The sequence below is a fragment of the Gymnoscopelus braueri genome (genome assembly GCF_963280865.1).
Source record: "Gymnoscopelus braueri genome assembly, chromosome: 16".
Classification (NCBI taxonomy): domain Eukaryota; kingdom Metazoa; phylum Chordata; class Actinopteri; order Myctophiformes; family Myctophidae; genus Gymnoscopelus; species Gymnoscopelus braueri.
Genome location: NC_137616.1, coordinates 17,769,867 through 17,788,106, shown reverse-complemented (window position 1 = coordinate 17,788,106; position 18,240 = coordinate 17,769,867). Strand labels below are relative to the sequence as shown.

The 18,240-nt window shown below is 42.2% G+C and overlaps 1 protein-coding gene across 1 annotated transcript in view; it reads right to left on the bottom strand.

Moving 5' to 3' along the window:
- Positions 1-10,519, bottom strand: part of susd6 (sushi domain containing 6) — a 39,003-nt gene extending 28,484 nt beyond the window's left edge. Inside the window, exons 1-2 of the mRNA XM_080452595.1 lie at positions 10,344-10,519; positions 462-638 (exon numbers count right to left, since the gene is read on the bottom strand). Of these exons, the coding sequence (XP_080308721.1) occupies positions 462-597 (136 nt within the window). The 5' untranslated portion in view covers positions 598-638; positions 10,344-10,519. The remainder of the gene's footprint in view (positions 1-461; positions 639-10,343) is intronic.
- Between the last annotated feature and the right edge of the window lie 7,721 nt (positions 10,520-18,240).

Here is an 18,240-nt window from a genome sequence, read left to right as displayed (position 1 = left end):
AGCTACACAGCACTCTGAGGACAGTGAATGTCGCCGCTGATTAAAAAACTTATGACAGTGGCGTGACCGCAGACCAAGCGCCTCTATTTAACTCAATAATGAAATGGCAGGAAAAACCGTGACTCATTAGGAGTCGGGACAGAGCGCACAGAGTCGCGTCAGACAGGGGGCGGGGAGGGGGCATTGGAATTGCCCTCTGCTCTCGGCCAGAAGCGAGGAAATTCGACCGGCCCAAGGGTAAAGGAAACCAATTTAATATGACTGACCCGCAAGATGATGGTTGTGGTGGAGGTGGGAGGGGCGGCGTTAACCTCAATTCATAAGAGACAGGCGTGGACAGAAGGTAGGTCGATGTGCGGAGAGGAGCTGCGGTAGAGTCGTTTGTTTGTGCGCAGTGGGTTTGTGTGAGAGAGTAAGAGTGTGTTTGTGTGTGTTTGTGTGTAGGCTACATCTTATCTTACCTGATGTGTGACCATGAGGGAGCAGGGCGAGGATGAGGAAGAGCACGGAGGCAGCCAGCCTGTGGGCTAGTGAGGAGGAGTGATAGAAGGCGGAGGACGGGGATCTCGTCAGAAACGCTACCATTCCATCGCACATCTTTTCCCTCCAGGCGACCGGCGAGTGCTCTTCGTCGTAACCTGTCACGAGGAAGGGAGGGAGGGATGGAGCGAGAGAGAGAGGAGGTGGATTACTATCAGTGTACAGTGGGGATTACATAACGCAGAGCAACCGAGAGAGAGGGAGAAATAGGGCCTGCTCATGATGTAGTAGTTGGATTATTGTTACAGTGAATGCATGACTGAGTGGATGGTTGAGTTTGTGCTCGCGCATTTCCTGTTCTCATGCTGGGGTTCAGCAGACAGAGGCCTGTTCCCTCCCACAGCAAGCCCCCTAGACAGCCAACAATAAACATTCTCCAGCTCGCTGTCCCTTCCCGTCTCTCGGACTTTGTGTCTTTCTCTCTGCCTCTCAGCAGCGGCAGTAGCAGCTGGAGGCTCGCTCTGATCTCGCCGTTCTGTCATAACATCAGCATCCCTCTCATGATTGAATCAACCAGACATTACGCCTGATTTACAGTACACTTGGTCGCACGCCAGTGTCGCGCACAGAAAAATAGCAGATCTACAAGCTGACAATGCATGGCAGCAACAAAGTATAAATCAGGCATTATGTGGATACTACTCCACTGTGGATGACGTAACGGGCTGCCAAAGATGTACAAGATACTGTACAAGTATTAAAAAAGGTAGGATTACAGGGACAACAGCTGAGAGAGAGAGAGCAGCAGTTTTCTCCAGATCTTTCTCCCAATTTAGTTGCTGTCAATTCCCCCCATGTGTACTGTGGTCAATGTTGTCCTGTGGAGGGTGTAGACAACCGCATGCCTATTCTGATAAACATGTAGCTCTTTTCGACTACAAGAACTAAGCAACGAAGCATGTCGTCGTGTAATGTTTTTCACAGGTTCTGGTTTTGGTTCCATACACTGCAGCTCGGTTTCAGATAAGGTTCTCAGCACTTCATTTCGGCCCTGCTGGTGAGGAGGTTGTACTAACTCGAGTTCTGGGAGCCCATGGGAGGAGCAAGCAGTGCTGTTGCTCTGGATTGGTCACGCTGAAGTGACGACACTGCAATTAGACAAAATCGACATAATGTGTAATGACATGGTATGCAACATCAGCAGTGATGTACCTCTCATCCCCATTGATATCATTAAAACTAAACAAAAAGGTTGAAAAGACTGGGTCCAATAACGGCATGGCTTCACGTGGTGCTCGGACTTGGCTATGATGCCAGTTGTCTACGACATATCTATGACATGTTTAGGCAAGGTTTCAGCCCGATTGTACCGCAATTCACCTCCATACAGACAGACGGCTTGGCTCCAAATGAGTCTGGCCAATGATGTCATCCGCGCCCAAATTTATGCAATCCGAGCCCCATTGACTTCCATTATAAGTGATTAGAAAAAGCTAAATATTTTAAAAAGTATATTATGTAATAATATGACAACAAATATTAGTGGGATTCTAATTTACGTTAGCCTTGTGACAGTGAGCACAAGAACAATCACAGACCTTCACGGTACTGGAAAGTTGCAGGTTTAAAGAGCCAATGGAGTCACCAGCCGCTTATTTTCACCTGAAAGCGAGGAGTTTCACCAGGAGAGTGAAATGCATGATGTGGAGTAGGGATGGGCAATATTATCGATATCACGATATATCGCGATATTTTATTCCGCGATACTGTATCGATACTCCAGTATCGATATCGCGATTAAAAAAAAAAAAAAAAAAAAAGATTTTTTTTTTTTTCTTTTTTTTTTTTGCTTTTTCAGATACAGGCTTTATGAAAAACATTCAAAGAACCTATCACAGATCTGCAGCTACTCAATATGTAGTGTATATATAAACAATATGTAGTTGTGATATATATATATATCGCAATATATCGCAATATATCGCAATATATCACAATATCGTGATACGACCCAAGTATCGTGATGCGTATCGCAATATAATCGTATCGTGACCCAAGTATCGTGATACGTATCGTATCGTGAGATTGTTGCCAATACCCATCCCTAATGTGGAGGTTAGTGCCATCTCTCTGAACAGGGGTCCCGATCAACCAGTAGGAGTCACTAGTGCAGTGACAAGGACATACCCTGTCGGCTTCCCCGTTGAACACTGGAAATTATATTTGTTGGTGGAGCGCCTGGCCAAGCTGGAAGCACCTCAGCTGGGAATCAAACCCTGCAGTCTCAGCGATAACAGAGCTACAGCTTTACTCTCTTCCTATGCTCCTTATGGTCAATATGTAAATTTTGTGATGTGTGAATTCAAGCTCCTTGTTTTTGCATTCGTTATCAGTGGCTTCAGATAAGAGAATCTGCTCAAATGAGTTAAATGTAAATCGTCTGCTGGGTTCCCGGGAAAACTGAAAGGGTATAAGAGCATACAATGGCTTATGGCTACACCACTTTGAAAAGTGCTGGTGGCCTGAGAAACATTAACACCCCTCCACCCACTAACCAGACTCACTTCACTTCCCAAAAGCAATCGTTGTTTGATTAGTGGGGGATGGGGCAGGGGGGTGCAGGGGAAGTACACGATCATTGCATAAATGAGATCCAGGTGCACGTGGGTTGTGTTGTGTGAGAGAGATTCCAGTGAATTAGCCAGTAACAGTAGCTGGACTTGTTGGGAGACGAGAAGGCAGCGTATATCCTCTGGAGAGGCCAGGAGGTCCATTACTGCTACACTGGGCTGCTGAGCTAATGGCTACGGTAATGGCACGGCTGTACTGTGAGAGACGCCAATTTGATTGCAGAGCTGCTGCATTGCCGTTGGCACTGCCACAGAGGGACTCAGGGCTTCTGCGATGAGACGGCATGTGGCGCGTGCACACACTTATCTTGCTTACACACACACACACACACACACACACACACACACACGCACACGCAGTAATACAAACCCAGCACCGTTGCTACCACACTGCTTGCCACCTTTCCATTCTTTTTGGCAGGGAAGGGGAGAGGGGTACCTGCATGTAGCGCCAGCTGGTGGGAGAGAATGACGCAAGTTGCTTTTGGCAGGACAGCTTGGCTACTGCATCCTGCCAAAGGGCAGATAGTCAAGAACACGCGCACCAGACCTGCATCGGCAGTATGATCACAGATGCTTTCTCCGCGTTGGCATCATTAGATCGTCGCTGCTTATGGCCAAGGTTACACCACAAGGCTTCTACAATTACTCAGATGAGTTCCAGTCTGAAGAACGCGAGCCCCTACTGTGACAAGGACAACACAAAAGTTAAACGCAGATAAAAATTACACTTTGTGTAAACTGCCTGTCGGGATGTAAATAATCACTTGGAATAGTGTTTATGAATGTAAAACTGACTCCCTGAGGCAGCTGGGATCTGAGTATTGACTGGCCGGGACATTCGCAAAGTGAAAACTTAAGCAGAATTAGCTTAATTGCTTTCACACAAGAGTCTGAGAGAGGAGAAAGCCATTAATTGTGTGTTACGGTATTCTGCAAAATACAGCAGTCCAATTAAATAGAACAAGATGGCTTGGTGCCTTCGGGGACCCCCCCCCCTTTTTTTTTGTTTCCCAACATCTAATACCTCCTTCATTTGCCAGAAACTCAGTTGACAAGCTCTGTATTCTTCTCTTTATTTGCAGTCCTTTACTGCATTGCCAGATAAGTGATGCAGTCAATGGGATAATGATTTAGAGGGCAAATAGAGTGCAAAAGCATTAGCATGGGTTAGCCTAAATGTATTCATGAACTGAAAGTCAGCTGTTTAGCTTTGGTTTGCGTTTGTCTAGGTTGTCATTCCAGGTCAAAGTATTTTATTTGACCTTCCTTTGAAAATTGTGAGAAAGGAGCTATTCCAAGCCTCTGGTGAAACAGATTTGCTTTACGACTATATGTTGTGAAGCAGTAATAGCAAAGATGATTGTAATCTTCCAATCGTGCGGTCTTCCAACATTTGTTTTTTAAAAGGATCATACTGGTGGTCTGGCATGTTTAGCCCATCGACAACAACTTTGATATTACTGCCAGTGCCAACCGTTTTCCAAAGCATATCACGGTTTGTCATTCGATTCCATTCATTTCAGTAAAGAATGAAAAGCAATTTGCTGAAACTTCAAACTTGCTTTAGGTAGTAGGCATTGGTACCTGTGAAATGGAAATAAGCAAAGCAGCTCAATCCCCACTATTAAGGGGGGGGCAAAGTTGTGTTTATGAATCCCCACTTTTTGATCATAATAGTTTTACTCTAAATGTTGCTCCTCCACTTTCAATCATAACAAGGCTCTCATGGAGAGGTAGGCCCTGCTCTATTAAGGACCAAAGGATATTGGAGAGTTTTTAAAGTCTTCTATTATGAACCAGCCTTTTACTACTAGAACTTCTAATGAGCACCTTTAATCACTTCAATTAGTATGGTTATTTTTTGTCAAAATCTTGTTTTAATGAATTTCAAAACAGATTGATTTGAAAAATCTAGCGAAGACAAACATCCATGACTAATCGCACAATGAAGTTTAGTCAACACTGACTCCATTATAAAGTTAACTAAAATTAAAGACATTAACAGGAAAATTTGTGTACATATGGCCAATTCTAATATGTTGTGAAGCTATGTTCTGTATGGACGGTATGTTCCTTTAAAGATATGATAAGGAAACTTTGTGCATGAACCTTGGTGATTTTAATAATTATTGATATTTGTCATATATCAAGCTACTTGATCTAGTAGCTACTTAGTTAAACACATGCTTTGCTTATAGAGCTGTACAGAAACAAAGTCATGCTACATGGGTAACATTCAAACAACTATCATAAGCTTGAATTAGGTCAAATAACTGTATCAGAGCCACTGGAACAAGAACACTTATTAAATTAAAAACAGAATTTCAATGCAGTAAACTAAGGCTTCCAAATGTCTCTTAGTGAATTACCTTACTTGATAATAGGCTCAGTGAGTGTAGTAGGGTAGCCTTGTAGCTCAGAAGCCTAATATCTCCCATTGCCAGGGGTATCCCACTTTGGCTGAGGGGTAGATGTTTGGTTTCCCATGAGACACAGGTTCGAATCCAGGTGGTTGCATACAGTACAAGTGTATAATTACAAGAAACACTATGTGTGCTCACTGCACTGGCTTGCTTCAAGGACGTTAACCATTACCCAGTTATAGACAAAAGAACAAGCCTACTTCCTTGTTTGATACGTCATAAATTGCTATGCTGACTGGAACAATGTACAAAATACAGTTTCGCTATAATTCAGCAGCATGTCAACAAAACACTTCTGGCATAAAAGGACAGACAGTATGAAATCATAAAATCACTGGGTGTGGTGTTTAAATGGACACCATAATCAACATCAGACGAGTATTTGTTCTCAGTCATAGCCTAAAAAGGAAGCAGAATCCATTGTCAGTAACAACCCAGACAAGCCTTACCGGGAAACCGGATGGCCCAGTTGTGACCTATCATGACTTATCTTCTGCTAGGAGCTGCAAACTCAGTCCAAACATAGTCCAAAACACTAGATGCAGCTGATCACAGCTCTCTGTGAGATTACAGGATCAGCAGGACTGCAGAGAATGTCCTTATGAGAGAAATGCTGCCACTGCCAAAACATAGACTGAAGTCGCCCTCTGTTCACTCTAAAAAAGGGAGCACTGTAAAAAGATTGGCTGTGTGGTGCTGCATCATAACATAATGTGTTCAACAGTGACACATTTACATAATTTTCTAAAAGCTAAATATCATTGAATTAACTGAGCCCCATTCTTTCAATAAGGCCAACTTTAGTAATATTATTTTAGCATTTCAGTGTAAGAATATTTGGGTAAAGATCTGTCAATTTTAACAAACCCTCATATGATGTCGAGATATTATATAGCTGGTTTACAAAACTCTCATTGATCTTCTTCACTATATCAAATGCAGAGTGCCAATGTGCTTTTCTCGTGCTCTAATAATAAGTTGGCTATTTCCTTTGGAAAGATGGCAATTGCTTTGGAAAGCGTGCACCGTTATATGTACAGTACTAGACTAGTTGACGGCAGGTTTGTGTGGCTGTTGGATCTGTGGTTACACCATTTATTGCTGTTCGAGCGTGTGTGGATTGGAAAAACAATGCATTCATTGTATTTGTGACCATCTCCATAAATGGCTAGGTGATCAGATATTCAATGCACCTTAGGTTCATTTACTGTACAAGGGACACCGGCCTACTCAGGTACCACGCTCGTGGGAACAATCCAAGTTGGGAATAATGCATGTCATTCCCATCAAACCATCCCCGGGTCATCGGGGAATACACATGGCAAGTTTGAAGTCGACCAGTGGGTCGGTGCCCGAGTTATACCCGAGAGAGACACACAGACAGATAGACACACACACACATTCCTGGAATTCATAGATAGATTCCATTGTACACGCCATCACTTATACTGGTGTAGTGACATAAACATGACACAAAGCTTGGCCAATTCGCAAAGCCAATGGGTTGGGTTGGCCAATCAGGGATGCCATTGCCCCCCCCCCCCCGGTGCGTTCACCACAAACAGACACAGACATTTGTGTTTTTTCAGTTCTGGACAACAGCCGGTCAGACGAATTCCCAATCAGCACATACCATCCCAGGGTCATCGGCAACACACAGGCCAAGTTTGAAGTTGATCGGTGCCGGGGTTATGCCAGGGACAGACTGACAGACACACACACAGGTTTCTGCAATTCATAGATAGACGTCTTGTGCGTTTTAGCTCCATCAGATTACAAAGGGTGCAGGTAAAGCCATACAGAAAGACGGTCAATGAAACTAAAAGTCTCAGTCTCACCAAAAAAAAAAGGATCTTATTCACCACTTGTGCACTCCACGCTTCAGCATGATGCATGTTGATCTTGGCAGCTATGAGATTTTGAAAACAATATGCAACCCTGTTTCAGAAAGCAACCAGCTAGCCTGCCAGGCTGCTACCGTGGCTTCTCAGCTGCCTGGGGCCCTGGGTGCTCAAAGGGAGCTGGGTAGAGCTGTGTCACAGACATGTGTCCAGGAAGAGAGAGGGCTCAGTGAGCCAGGGAAACAGCCGTGAAGAGATTGCCACCCGATAGGCCCCAGTGCTGCTAATGGCCCAGCCTCTGGTGGAGGAGCCAGGCTGGGCCTGTGGAGGGAGTCCTGAGAAGAGGCAACATAGAAAGGCCTCTTTGTTGTCAAGAAGTATGTGGTCTAAAACTAAAGCCCTGCAGGGCCTGGGCATCCCTCCTTACGGCTACAGCCAGCAGGATGAAAGGAGGGTTGGAGAGGAGAAAGAGAGATAAGAAAAAGGAAGAGGGAGAGAATTGGCAGCAGTGAAAGGCAAGGGGATCTGAGAGAGGCCAGAAACAAGCAATATTCCAATGTTATTCACTAAACACGTGACAATAATTTCTATCAAATGCTCTAAAATATAAACAAGACTAGAGTCTAAAAGCCCTGGCCACAAGTAGCCACTAGAGGCACCCAATCTGAAATGATGGCCTAACGGTGGCATGGCCATGCTGCCATGGGGTCACCAAAATCATTAGGGTTCAAAAGGGTTCATCCTGCAATCTTTCAATGAAATATCTTGTGTGCAAAGGTGACACTTTGGCCTGAGGATGATGACAGAGGAAAGGTCACGGTCACTCAAATGTTAGAGTTCATCCTTTAGGGAGCACCCAGCAAGTGTCATTGTAATCTGCACATTAGTTGTTGTCGTTTTGAATTATTTTTCAACATTTCTGCTTTATTTTGATAGTGACAGCAAGAGAGACAGGAAAGGCAGACAGAGAGCAGGGGAGAGACACACAGCAAATAGGCCGGCCGGCCGGAAGTCGAACCGAGGAGGACATGCTGAAGAGGAAAGGCCATGGGGTCCCCGAAATCAATAGGGTTCATCTTCTAGGGAGCACAAATGCGCTCCTGTGTTTCATGCCAATCCTCCCATTCGATTTTGAAATATTTTGTGTGTAAGCAAGTGTACATATTGGTCTGACAAGGATGGCGTTAAAGGAAAGGCCATGGAGTAACCAAAATCAGTAGGGTTCATCCTCCGGGGGCGGGGAGCATTAAGTGTACAGCAAATTCTATGGTAATCCAACCTGCAGTTTGAGATAAATTGTTAATAGGGACCAAAACTGTGGTGGAAGGATGATAGGATGGACAGACAGACAGACAAACGCCATGCATCCTTAATGAAAATATTTTCATCTATACCTCTTTAAGTAATAGTTTGCAAAAGTAAGTGAATATGTGTAAAATACCTATAGACACTTGACACAAGTCCATTGAGAAGATATTATGTGACCCTTAGGCTAAATAAGAAATTGTGTTCCGATTTCAATCAAGCCCCAATAAATTATGACACTAACCAGCCAGTAGAATAACAGATCATTACGTAGAACAAATCAAACATGGGTGTGGACATCAATAAACATACTAGAGAGATAATAGAAAATCCTCATGAGATCTGAAATGGAACGCTGTGTCCCAAAAAACTGACTTAGAAAAAGAGGGCAAAAAAGTAATGAAAAAATGACGTCCCTACTCTACGAATGTTTCTAAACTCGGAGGTTAAATGCCTTGATAGCAGCAGCTCAGAGACTAGAGCCGAGTCACACGCGTCGACACGTGCGACTGTACAGGGATCTATTTAAACAAAGAGTGCGGTGGGCTGCCAGACTGTACAGCGGGGAGCAACACAATGCACAATGTCGGACAAAAACAAAGACAAAACAAAAGGCTTACAGCCCAACGCATGATACGAAGTCCCTGTATGTTCAATCTCTCCTTCCAAAGACATTACCTAGTACCTACGGCACTTTATTCAGTATTCGGAAACAAGTTAACAACGGCAACAATCTTTATCACTTTCAGAACAGCCTCGGGCCTGTTGCTGTATTGGGGGAAATGTTTCCCCAATGATAACAATGTTGCAGTAACAGAGTACTACTAGCAGCAACAACAACAACACTGTAACGACTAGACTAGACACATTGTGACACCCGGTTTGAAGTTTCACTGCCACAAATTAAGCGACTGGCAAGTGGAGACATGACTTCTGATAACCGGTATGTATGCTTTAATATTCTATACATACACTCCAGCTCTGTCTAAGAGCAAAACAAAAGACTTAAAGACAAACGGATCCACCAGTCCCAATAAGACCTTGAGTTTACAAACATAAGGGGACAGAAGTTTTCAAATGGACAATATTTGACAAATGATTACACACTGGCCCAGCCTAATGACATTATCCCTGTTTGGAACAACAGCAACACAGAGAGAACCAGGCATACGGTACACTGGCAGTGTTGCCATATTCTATGATAGAAATAAGCGATCAGGTCTAGGAAAACAAGCCCAAAAGAAGAAACTTAGGCCACATGAGCACTTAATTAAATCTGCAACGCGTTGTGAGCTTGTAGATATGCTATTTTCAAAAACTCTCGCAATAAAATGTGGAATATTTGGATATTTGTTTTAAATATTCTAACACAATGCTCCCTCTCTGACTGTGCCACAAAACATTTATGGAAATATTTGAGAAGCACTGGTTTAAATAATAAATACAAAAATAGGAAGCAAGCCTAAATAAGCAAGTACACTTTAGAAACAAGCCCAAAAAAACGCAACCCGCAAACTACCAATTTTTAACAAGCCACTTTCCATAAAAAGAAGCCCAAAGTCGCTTATAATAAGCCAACATGGCAACACTGCATACGGTACACCGCTTGGTCTTTAGAATGGCCTATGCTGCTTAGCTGGCGAAAAAAGGACAAGACTCACCAATTTGAAGGTTAACACAAAGCCCCCCTCTCGTCGTTCACAACCGCGACATTAACTCTGGTGTAGATGGAACTATCCGGGGTTGTATGAATGTATTAAATGTAAAAAACGAGCGGATCGACTGTGTGAGTAAGGCTGTTCCTTCCTCGTCCGCTGCTTGCCAGTTCTTTATTTAGATAAGCGGAAACGCTGTGTGAGAACCCGACCAGCAGCCTCGCTGCCTCGTAGCCATAGGAACCACGTCCGAGGGGCGGGTCCATACAGTAAACGTACACGCACAAATGGGCGCAGCTTCGTAGTACACTGTAGGAATTGTATATTAGTAAGAAGGTCTATTGTGAAAAAAAAAAAAAAGCCAACGGAATTTATGTAATCTATATAGCTACAGTAGACTATGTGCATTTAAATTGTGCATGGCGTATTAAAGGAGTAGTTCACCCCAACAATTACTTATTTTCTATCAATTACACACCTCATGAAGCCTTGAATTTATGGAGATTTCTTAGTTTTTGTCGCATTCCTGAGCCAATAATTTGATGACCGTGTCACCGGTCAATAGGAGACTCAAGAGACTCTCTTAATTGGGTGGATATCAAATTATTGGCTTAGGAATGTGACAAAAACTAAAAAATCTCCATGAACTCAAGGCTTCATGGTGAGTGTAATTGATAGAAAATAAGTATTTTTTTTTGGATGAACTACTCCTTTAAGTGCATTGACATTTGCATGGTGTAATGTGTGAGTGGTTTAAGGTAACATCAGTGGGGTAACCTACATACATAAACAATTTGTTTATGGATTTGTTTGAAACAAATGCTATAGGGCAACAGATATAGGAGGCATCATCATATAGGCATCATATTTACCAGGTTTTAAGGTAAAAGATGAAGGTTTTGCCAGGGGTCAAGGCTAGGGCACTTTTCTGGGCTCAAGGAATTTGACATCAATATACTTAATTACACAAAACAAAAACAAAGAAAGAAAATAAATGTTTCCCAACCATCGTTGTGATGAATGCGTTAACAGTTTATGGGAATAACTCACTCCACTCCAGTGAGTGGAGCTGAAGTCTAAAGGGGTCATTTTCAAGGCTGCTGCCCTGTGCACAGCAGATGGAAGCAGTCAGGTGGATGTGGGGAGGAAGCTACACTGGAGTACAACACATGGGTTTGTTCTGGGCGATGGCCCCAGAGACTCCCCAGAGTCCCCACTCCCCACATAAGCTGACGAAGAGGAATGTGCTAGTCCAACACACTGGTGGAGAGAATGGGGACACTGGTGACAGTGGTGAGTCGCTTGGCTGGTCTGAGACCAATGAGGAAGAGTACATGACAGAAGAAGAGATGATGAGGACACCTCTGCGACAGGACAGTTAAGATAAGATGAGTCCTGTTGATCCATTCCGTGTGTGAAATATGATATTGAATTCAACACTCTTCTTTTATCATTTTTGGGCTTTTGGTTGACAGCTGTTTTTGAAATGTTCTCTTAATTTAACCCCTTCTACAACTTTCTCCACAGTCACCTTTTTGAGCCCCCTGATTGACCTTTTTCTGCCTCATCCGGGCAGGAAAGGGTAAATTCCCACTGGTTGTGGATGTATACACTTTTGTTAGAAATATGTAAGCCAGAGCCAGTCTATATATATATATATATATATATATATATATATATATATATATATATATATATATATATATATATATATATATATATATATATATATATATATAATATATATATATATAAAATTAGAAAATAAAAAAGTAGATTTTGGCATCCTACTTTTATTAGCTATTCATATTCTGCCCTCTAGTGGCTATTTGCCTTCCACACATATTTTCCTATGTATGATACTGTATCAATGTACAGTATGTATGTATGTATGTATGTATGTATGTATGTATGTATGTATGTATGTATGTATGTATGTATGTATGTATGTATGTATGTATGTATGTATGTATGTATGTATGTATGTATGTGCATAGAATGTTTTATACATGTTATCACTGGAGTATAGTAATACCTCTTCTCTTAGATAAAAGATTCTGCCATCAGTGATTTAATCTATCTCTAAGAGAGCTGAATTTGCTACATCAGTCTCTTCTTTTGGGCGATCCCAGCAACATTGTAGACTAGTGGTTGCTGGTTGCAATGCCAGTGCCGGATTCCCTGTCTGATATAGGGTTAAGGTTAGGTTTAGGCATAGTTGTACTTAAAGAGGTGGTGCCATGGTTTTGCACTTTTTCTGTTTTTCATGTGTCTATGAGGTTGATAGAACTTCATTAAGCCCCCTGGTGGTGTTTTTATGGTGTTTTATGTCTTCTCTGACTAGTTTGAGTTTCCTCCTGGAGGCTGAAACCTTGAGGGTCAAACGCATAGATATAGAAACCTAGATACTGTACCTCATTGGCCTCTGCAGTTCGTTGGAGCAACTGGTATCGCGGCCGTCATTTTAGCATAGGCAAACTGAGACTCAAAGTGACTACTGGCCAATCACAGCGCTCACAGCGCGTTGACTACTGGCCAATCACAGTGCGTCTTTTCCGGGACTTGTCAGTGCAATGGTTGGGGACCACCAGTGGTCCTTGAGGGGGTTCCAGGTGGTCCCCAGCTAAATGATGGAGAGTTGATAACCAAATGGACCCTTACAGATCTTTAAATCTTGAGTATAACATTTCACACTCTCAAGAGTCAGATTGTTAAACATCTGCATTACTTACTATACAGGTACACAATTAGAGAACGTAACGAATTGTTATTTTGACAGCATCTTATCCAACAATAACAACATATTCTAAGTTTTGGGTGTGAGAGGCTAAAGCTCATCAAACGGTGTTCCGTGGCTCAAATGGCAAATAAATAATGGACCTTGATATGAAAAAGGTTGAAAACCACTGTTCTAATGCATTCATGTCCATTGAAGCTGACGGTCTCTCCACAATTAAAATCATCACAACTCCCTGAATTTTCAAGCGGTTAAGAGTTATGGATGGATATCTATCAACTTTGAAAGACTGAAATAATTGTTCATTTGAGAATTTTCTCAAATGACAAAAACAGCAACTACAAATGAAATGTCTGTGTTCCATATTTTGATGCCACTGAAAGCATAACATATAACACAAATACTCCAAGACAGCCAAAAGCATATAATTCCAAAGTCACAGAGCAGTATATCATAATGGTAATAATGATAAAATAATACTATACTACTAGCTGAACACGAACTGACCATGTCTCTAGGAACCTGTTTAAACTGTAAAACAGTAAAAGACGATTTATTATTGCACAAATCCAGAGTGTGGAGTTTGCCAAGTTCCAACAAACTAAATGTTTCTCGGTGCCCACTCTTCTCTAGTGCCCAGTCTTAAAAAAAAAGAGAAATTGTGCCCAGATTTCCCTAGTGCCCACGTTTCCTGTATTCAATATGTCTTGTGATATCTACATTTAATGTAAGGGCTAAAACTGTGTAGAAACAATTAGGAAATGAAAAATGTACAGTAACTGCACTGCAGAACGAATTGGAATGGTGATATGATTTGTTTTCAAAGCAGTGGACTTAGGTTTGTTAGCGGCCGTTCTCGCCACTGTTGAACCAAGCAGAAACCATAGGTCTAATGATGAGGGCAAGCAGAGGCAATTGTGGTTCTGCCTCTGTGTGTGTCTTGAGAAATGTCTTTGTGACCAAAATGTTGACCTTGATAAGTGTATAGGAATTTACTTTCTTTTTTGGATCTCTCTCTCTCTCTCTCTCTCTCTCTCTCTCTCTCTCTCTCTCTCTCTCTCTCTCTCTCTCTCTGTGTGTGTGTGTGTGTGTGTGTGTGTGTGTGTGTGTGTGTGTGTGTGTGTGTGTGTGTGTGTGTGTGTGTGTGTGTGTGTGTGTGTGTGTGTGTGTGTGTGTGTGTGTGTGTGTGTGTGTGTGTGTGTGTGTGTGTGTGAGTGAGTGTGTGTTTGCCAGACAGCACACATACTGTACATATCATCTGCCCAATGTACTGTTGTTATGTTGAAGGTCGGAGGCTGGCTAGCTACATGATCGCCCAGACGTATCACAAGATAGGCCTACTACTGTTGTGTTAGGTGCTCTGAAATACAATATCGGCAATGTTATTTGCCATCAGTGCTGAAATAGAAAGTTCAATTTTTGTATGGTTTTGTTGGGATGATATTGGCAAAATGTCAGGGAAAGTTGTCATGGTTTGATGGTGTGTGTGTGTGTGTGTGTGTGTGTGTGTGTGTGTGTGTGTGTGTGTGTGTGTGTGTGTGTGTGTGTGTGTGTGTGCGCGCGTGCGTGCGTGCGTGCGTGCGTGTGCATGCATGCGTGTGGTGTGTGTGTGTGCAGGCATGCCTGCATGATTATTGTGTGGGTGAGAGAGATTGTGTGTGCTGGAAGAGAAAGACAATTGTATACCAGAGTACACATCTCCAACTAGAGAGATGCACACAGTAGAGTGCAAATCTCCGCCAGGTGGCGTGCCCCACCTCTCTCCATCCTTCTGTCTATCTGGTCTATGTGATGACAATGTTTTGGCATTGTGCGCATGTATGAAAATGCGTGGGGCGACTGAGGGGAGACAGAGAGCAAGCACTTTCTTGCTGAATTTGCTGTTATTTAATTTATGTTTCATTAAACATTTATATATCAGATAAGTGAGAAGACGTGGTAGGCAAGTCAATAAGAAGCATACCACAACTACATCTACTCTGAGGCCTAATGCACCCAGCTCGACCAACATGACGAGCCAAGCCAAAACAACGCAGATACAGTGCTAGCTACCGAAGTCTTCAGACGAGAGATGCTCGCATCACTGCGTGGAGATATCAGAGATGTAATTAAATCGGAAAAGGCATTGGGCAGTGGTGGGAAGAATAGAATAATTATGTCAATATGGTACAAGTAGAGACAAGTAGGGACAGAGAACACATCGAAAAGTAGTGTGGCACGCATGTTGACTAAAGGCCAATTCATAGTCCAGATGTACACAGATGGGACTCCGCTAGGGTCCGTGCGGAGTCCCTAGTAATTACTATGTTTGCAAGTCAATTTCAGTCAACATTTCAATACATTTCTTTTTTTAAATTTTTTATTAATTTTTATCCCACGATTTTGTAACCCCATTTTTTACACCCAGTGCGAATTGTCTATGTAATCCTGGGCACTACCTTCTCTCTGCCAACCTAGGGAGGCCAGGGCCGAGCTCATGCCTCCTTCAATGCATGAGAGCCAACTGACCTTCTTGTCACCTGACAGGGGAGAGTTTCCCTGGTTGGACGTAGCGCATGGAAGGAACACGTTATTCCAACCAGTTCCTTTCCCCTCCATCAGGCGCCCCGGCTGGCCAGGGGGAGGCATTCTGGTAACCTTTTACAAATGACTCAGATGACAGTGGGTAGCCTGTGTGTGTGTGTGTGTGTGTGTGTGTGTGTGTGTGTGTGTGTGTGTGTGTGTGTGTGTGTGTGTGTGTGTGTGTGTGTGTGTGTGTGTGTGTGTGTGTGTGTGTGTGTGTGTGTGTGTGTGTGTGTGTGTGTGTGTGTGTGCGTGGGTGGGTGGGCTATTGTCAGATGTAAGAAGGGGGGCTCCAAGGATAAATCAAAATCAAAATAAACTTTTGCCAGTACTAGTCTGTATACCCTTTATTTGCTGACTAATACTGACTTTTGTTTTGATACTGTAGACACTGGGATGAAAGACAAGGTAACAGATTATCAACATACTGAATTATGACTGAGACTATTCTGTTTGGTTACCAGTTACCAGTGGTGTACAAAGTATATACTCAAGTAAATACTCAAGTATTCAAAAGTAGTTAGTAGGCCCGTGGTTAAGTACAGTGGTTAAGTACAGTACTCAAGTAAATAGTTACTTACTGTCCACCACTGCAAATAACATAGCATATTTCCAATACCCAATTATGCACTTTTATATTTTAGCTACTTATTATTAAGCCTCCTCATATATCCCTTTCTCCACGTTGTCCCTTCCTGCTCCCCTGTCATTTTCTTGCTATTTGTCTCTGGCTCTGGGTTATTTACCTAAAACTATCCCCAAATTTGGGGTGCTTTGAAGAGGCCATAACCTTTCTGTGGAGATAGGTACAGATAAGATTAAAATATATATATTTTTATTTTTTTACATTTTAATGTTGTTATGCTGCATTTCACTCCTCATTATTGTTTGTGTTGGTGTTATTTTTTACTAAAATGTATGAAATGTTGCTGTGTTTGCTTAATTCTTATAATTCTATGCAAATGCTCCAAGATTTTGATCTTTAACTTTTGTGTTGACATTCCCATCTAGTGGCTACTTCACTCAATTGCACAAATGTGTCTATTTTGTGTATTTTCCCCCACACAGTTTAGTAGGTATAGGCCTACTTGAGAGATGAACACTGAACTTGTGCACCAGATAAATTAGTAATGATATAACATATGACCTAACCATGACGATTAATTACACAGTGGTGGTATTACTGGTGTTGTAGTTTCATAGTAATAAGGAAAATAAATGAGGAAGACACAAAAAAGTTACAAATACTGAAGGCCATCCTGATGTTTTTGACTTTATGCAACGTAATGGAAGTGAAGGCAAAGTTGTTGTGTTCTGCACTTTTTACTCATTCTGGACGGTTACATTTGGGCTTACATGTTTAAGACATTGTATAGCTGTGGTTCATCATACAGCTTTGATAACTGCAAGTAAACTTAGAATGAGCTGATGTCTAAACTTGTAGACAGCTGAGGGAATTGTTTTCAATGATGATAACATGGCTAGAATGTGCTGCTCTCCATTGGGCAGCTATAATCAGACTGTAGCTCATAGTCCTGTTCCACACCATGGCATAGACAAGAATGACTGTCATAAAGCATGTTTGCAGTGGCTATCGCCATATTACTCAGTTTTTTACTAGAGTAGAATTCAACGGTTTGTATCTCTTGTTTTGATCTCCTTCCCACTTGCCCCCCACCCCTCTTCTTCTCCCCCCCCCCCCTCTTCTTTCTATGGAAATTAACGTTGCGATGGGAACGATGTACAAAAACGAATTTCACCCACTTTTTTACCTTGTAAACCTGTGATGTGACAATAAAACTGATTCTGATTCTGATTCTGATTCTGATTAACGTTTTGTATAAATAAGCAGATGTTATGGCTTCAGTTGGTCTTCTGCTGAAGGGAGAGGTGAAAAAGGATATGTGAACCATGTTCAAGCATGATGCCATAAGTGCATTATAATTAAATGTCTCAAAGACATTGTGAGGCGTGTATGCACTCATAACAACACAACACAACACACATCTCTGAGTATAATGGATGATTCTACAAATCCCTTGTTTCACACAGTTTGAGAGGCTATGCTCTGGGAGGTGCTACAGGGTACCAATGGCAACAAAGAACATCTATTAAAAAACATTTATACCAATTAGCCTCCTCACCTCGAGACATGAACACTGGACTCATGTCACATCCACTAGGAAGCGCTGCCACCAGTGGCAGATTTCTGTTTCTAAATATATTATTTCAGTCGAAAATGTTTACTGACTTGATTTACTGATGTTGTCTATGCCATATGTGCCAAGTGAAGGTAAAGGCAATTTTCATCCTGACCAGTAAGTACACATTATTCATAAGCTGTAGCCCCTGTCAGGAACAGAGCTCTGATCTGATCATAATATGATCAGATCATATAATATGAAGGGCTCAGAGCTCATATTATGAGCTCTGAGCCCTTCACAGCTATCTTGGGTAGGCCATACATAATTAAAGCTTGTAGCTTTGTACTACTGACTGAATTGCTGATGTGAGTGTGTCAATAATGACAAATACATACATGTAGAATTTTGGTTTTCCGTTAAGGTTGCAGAGAGACACAGTCTAATTTTTTTCTGCTGGTAT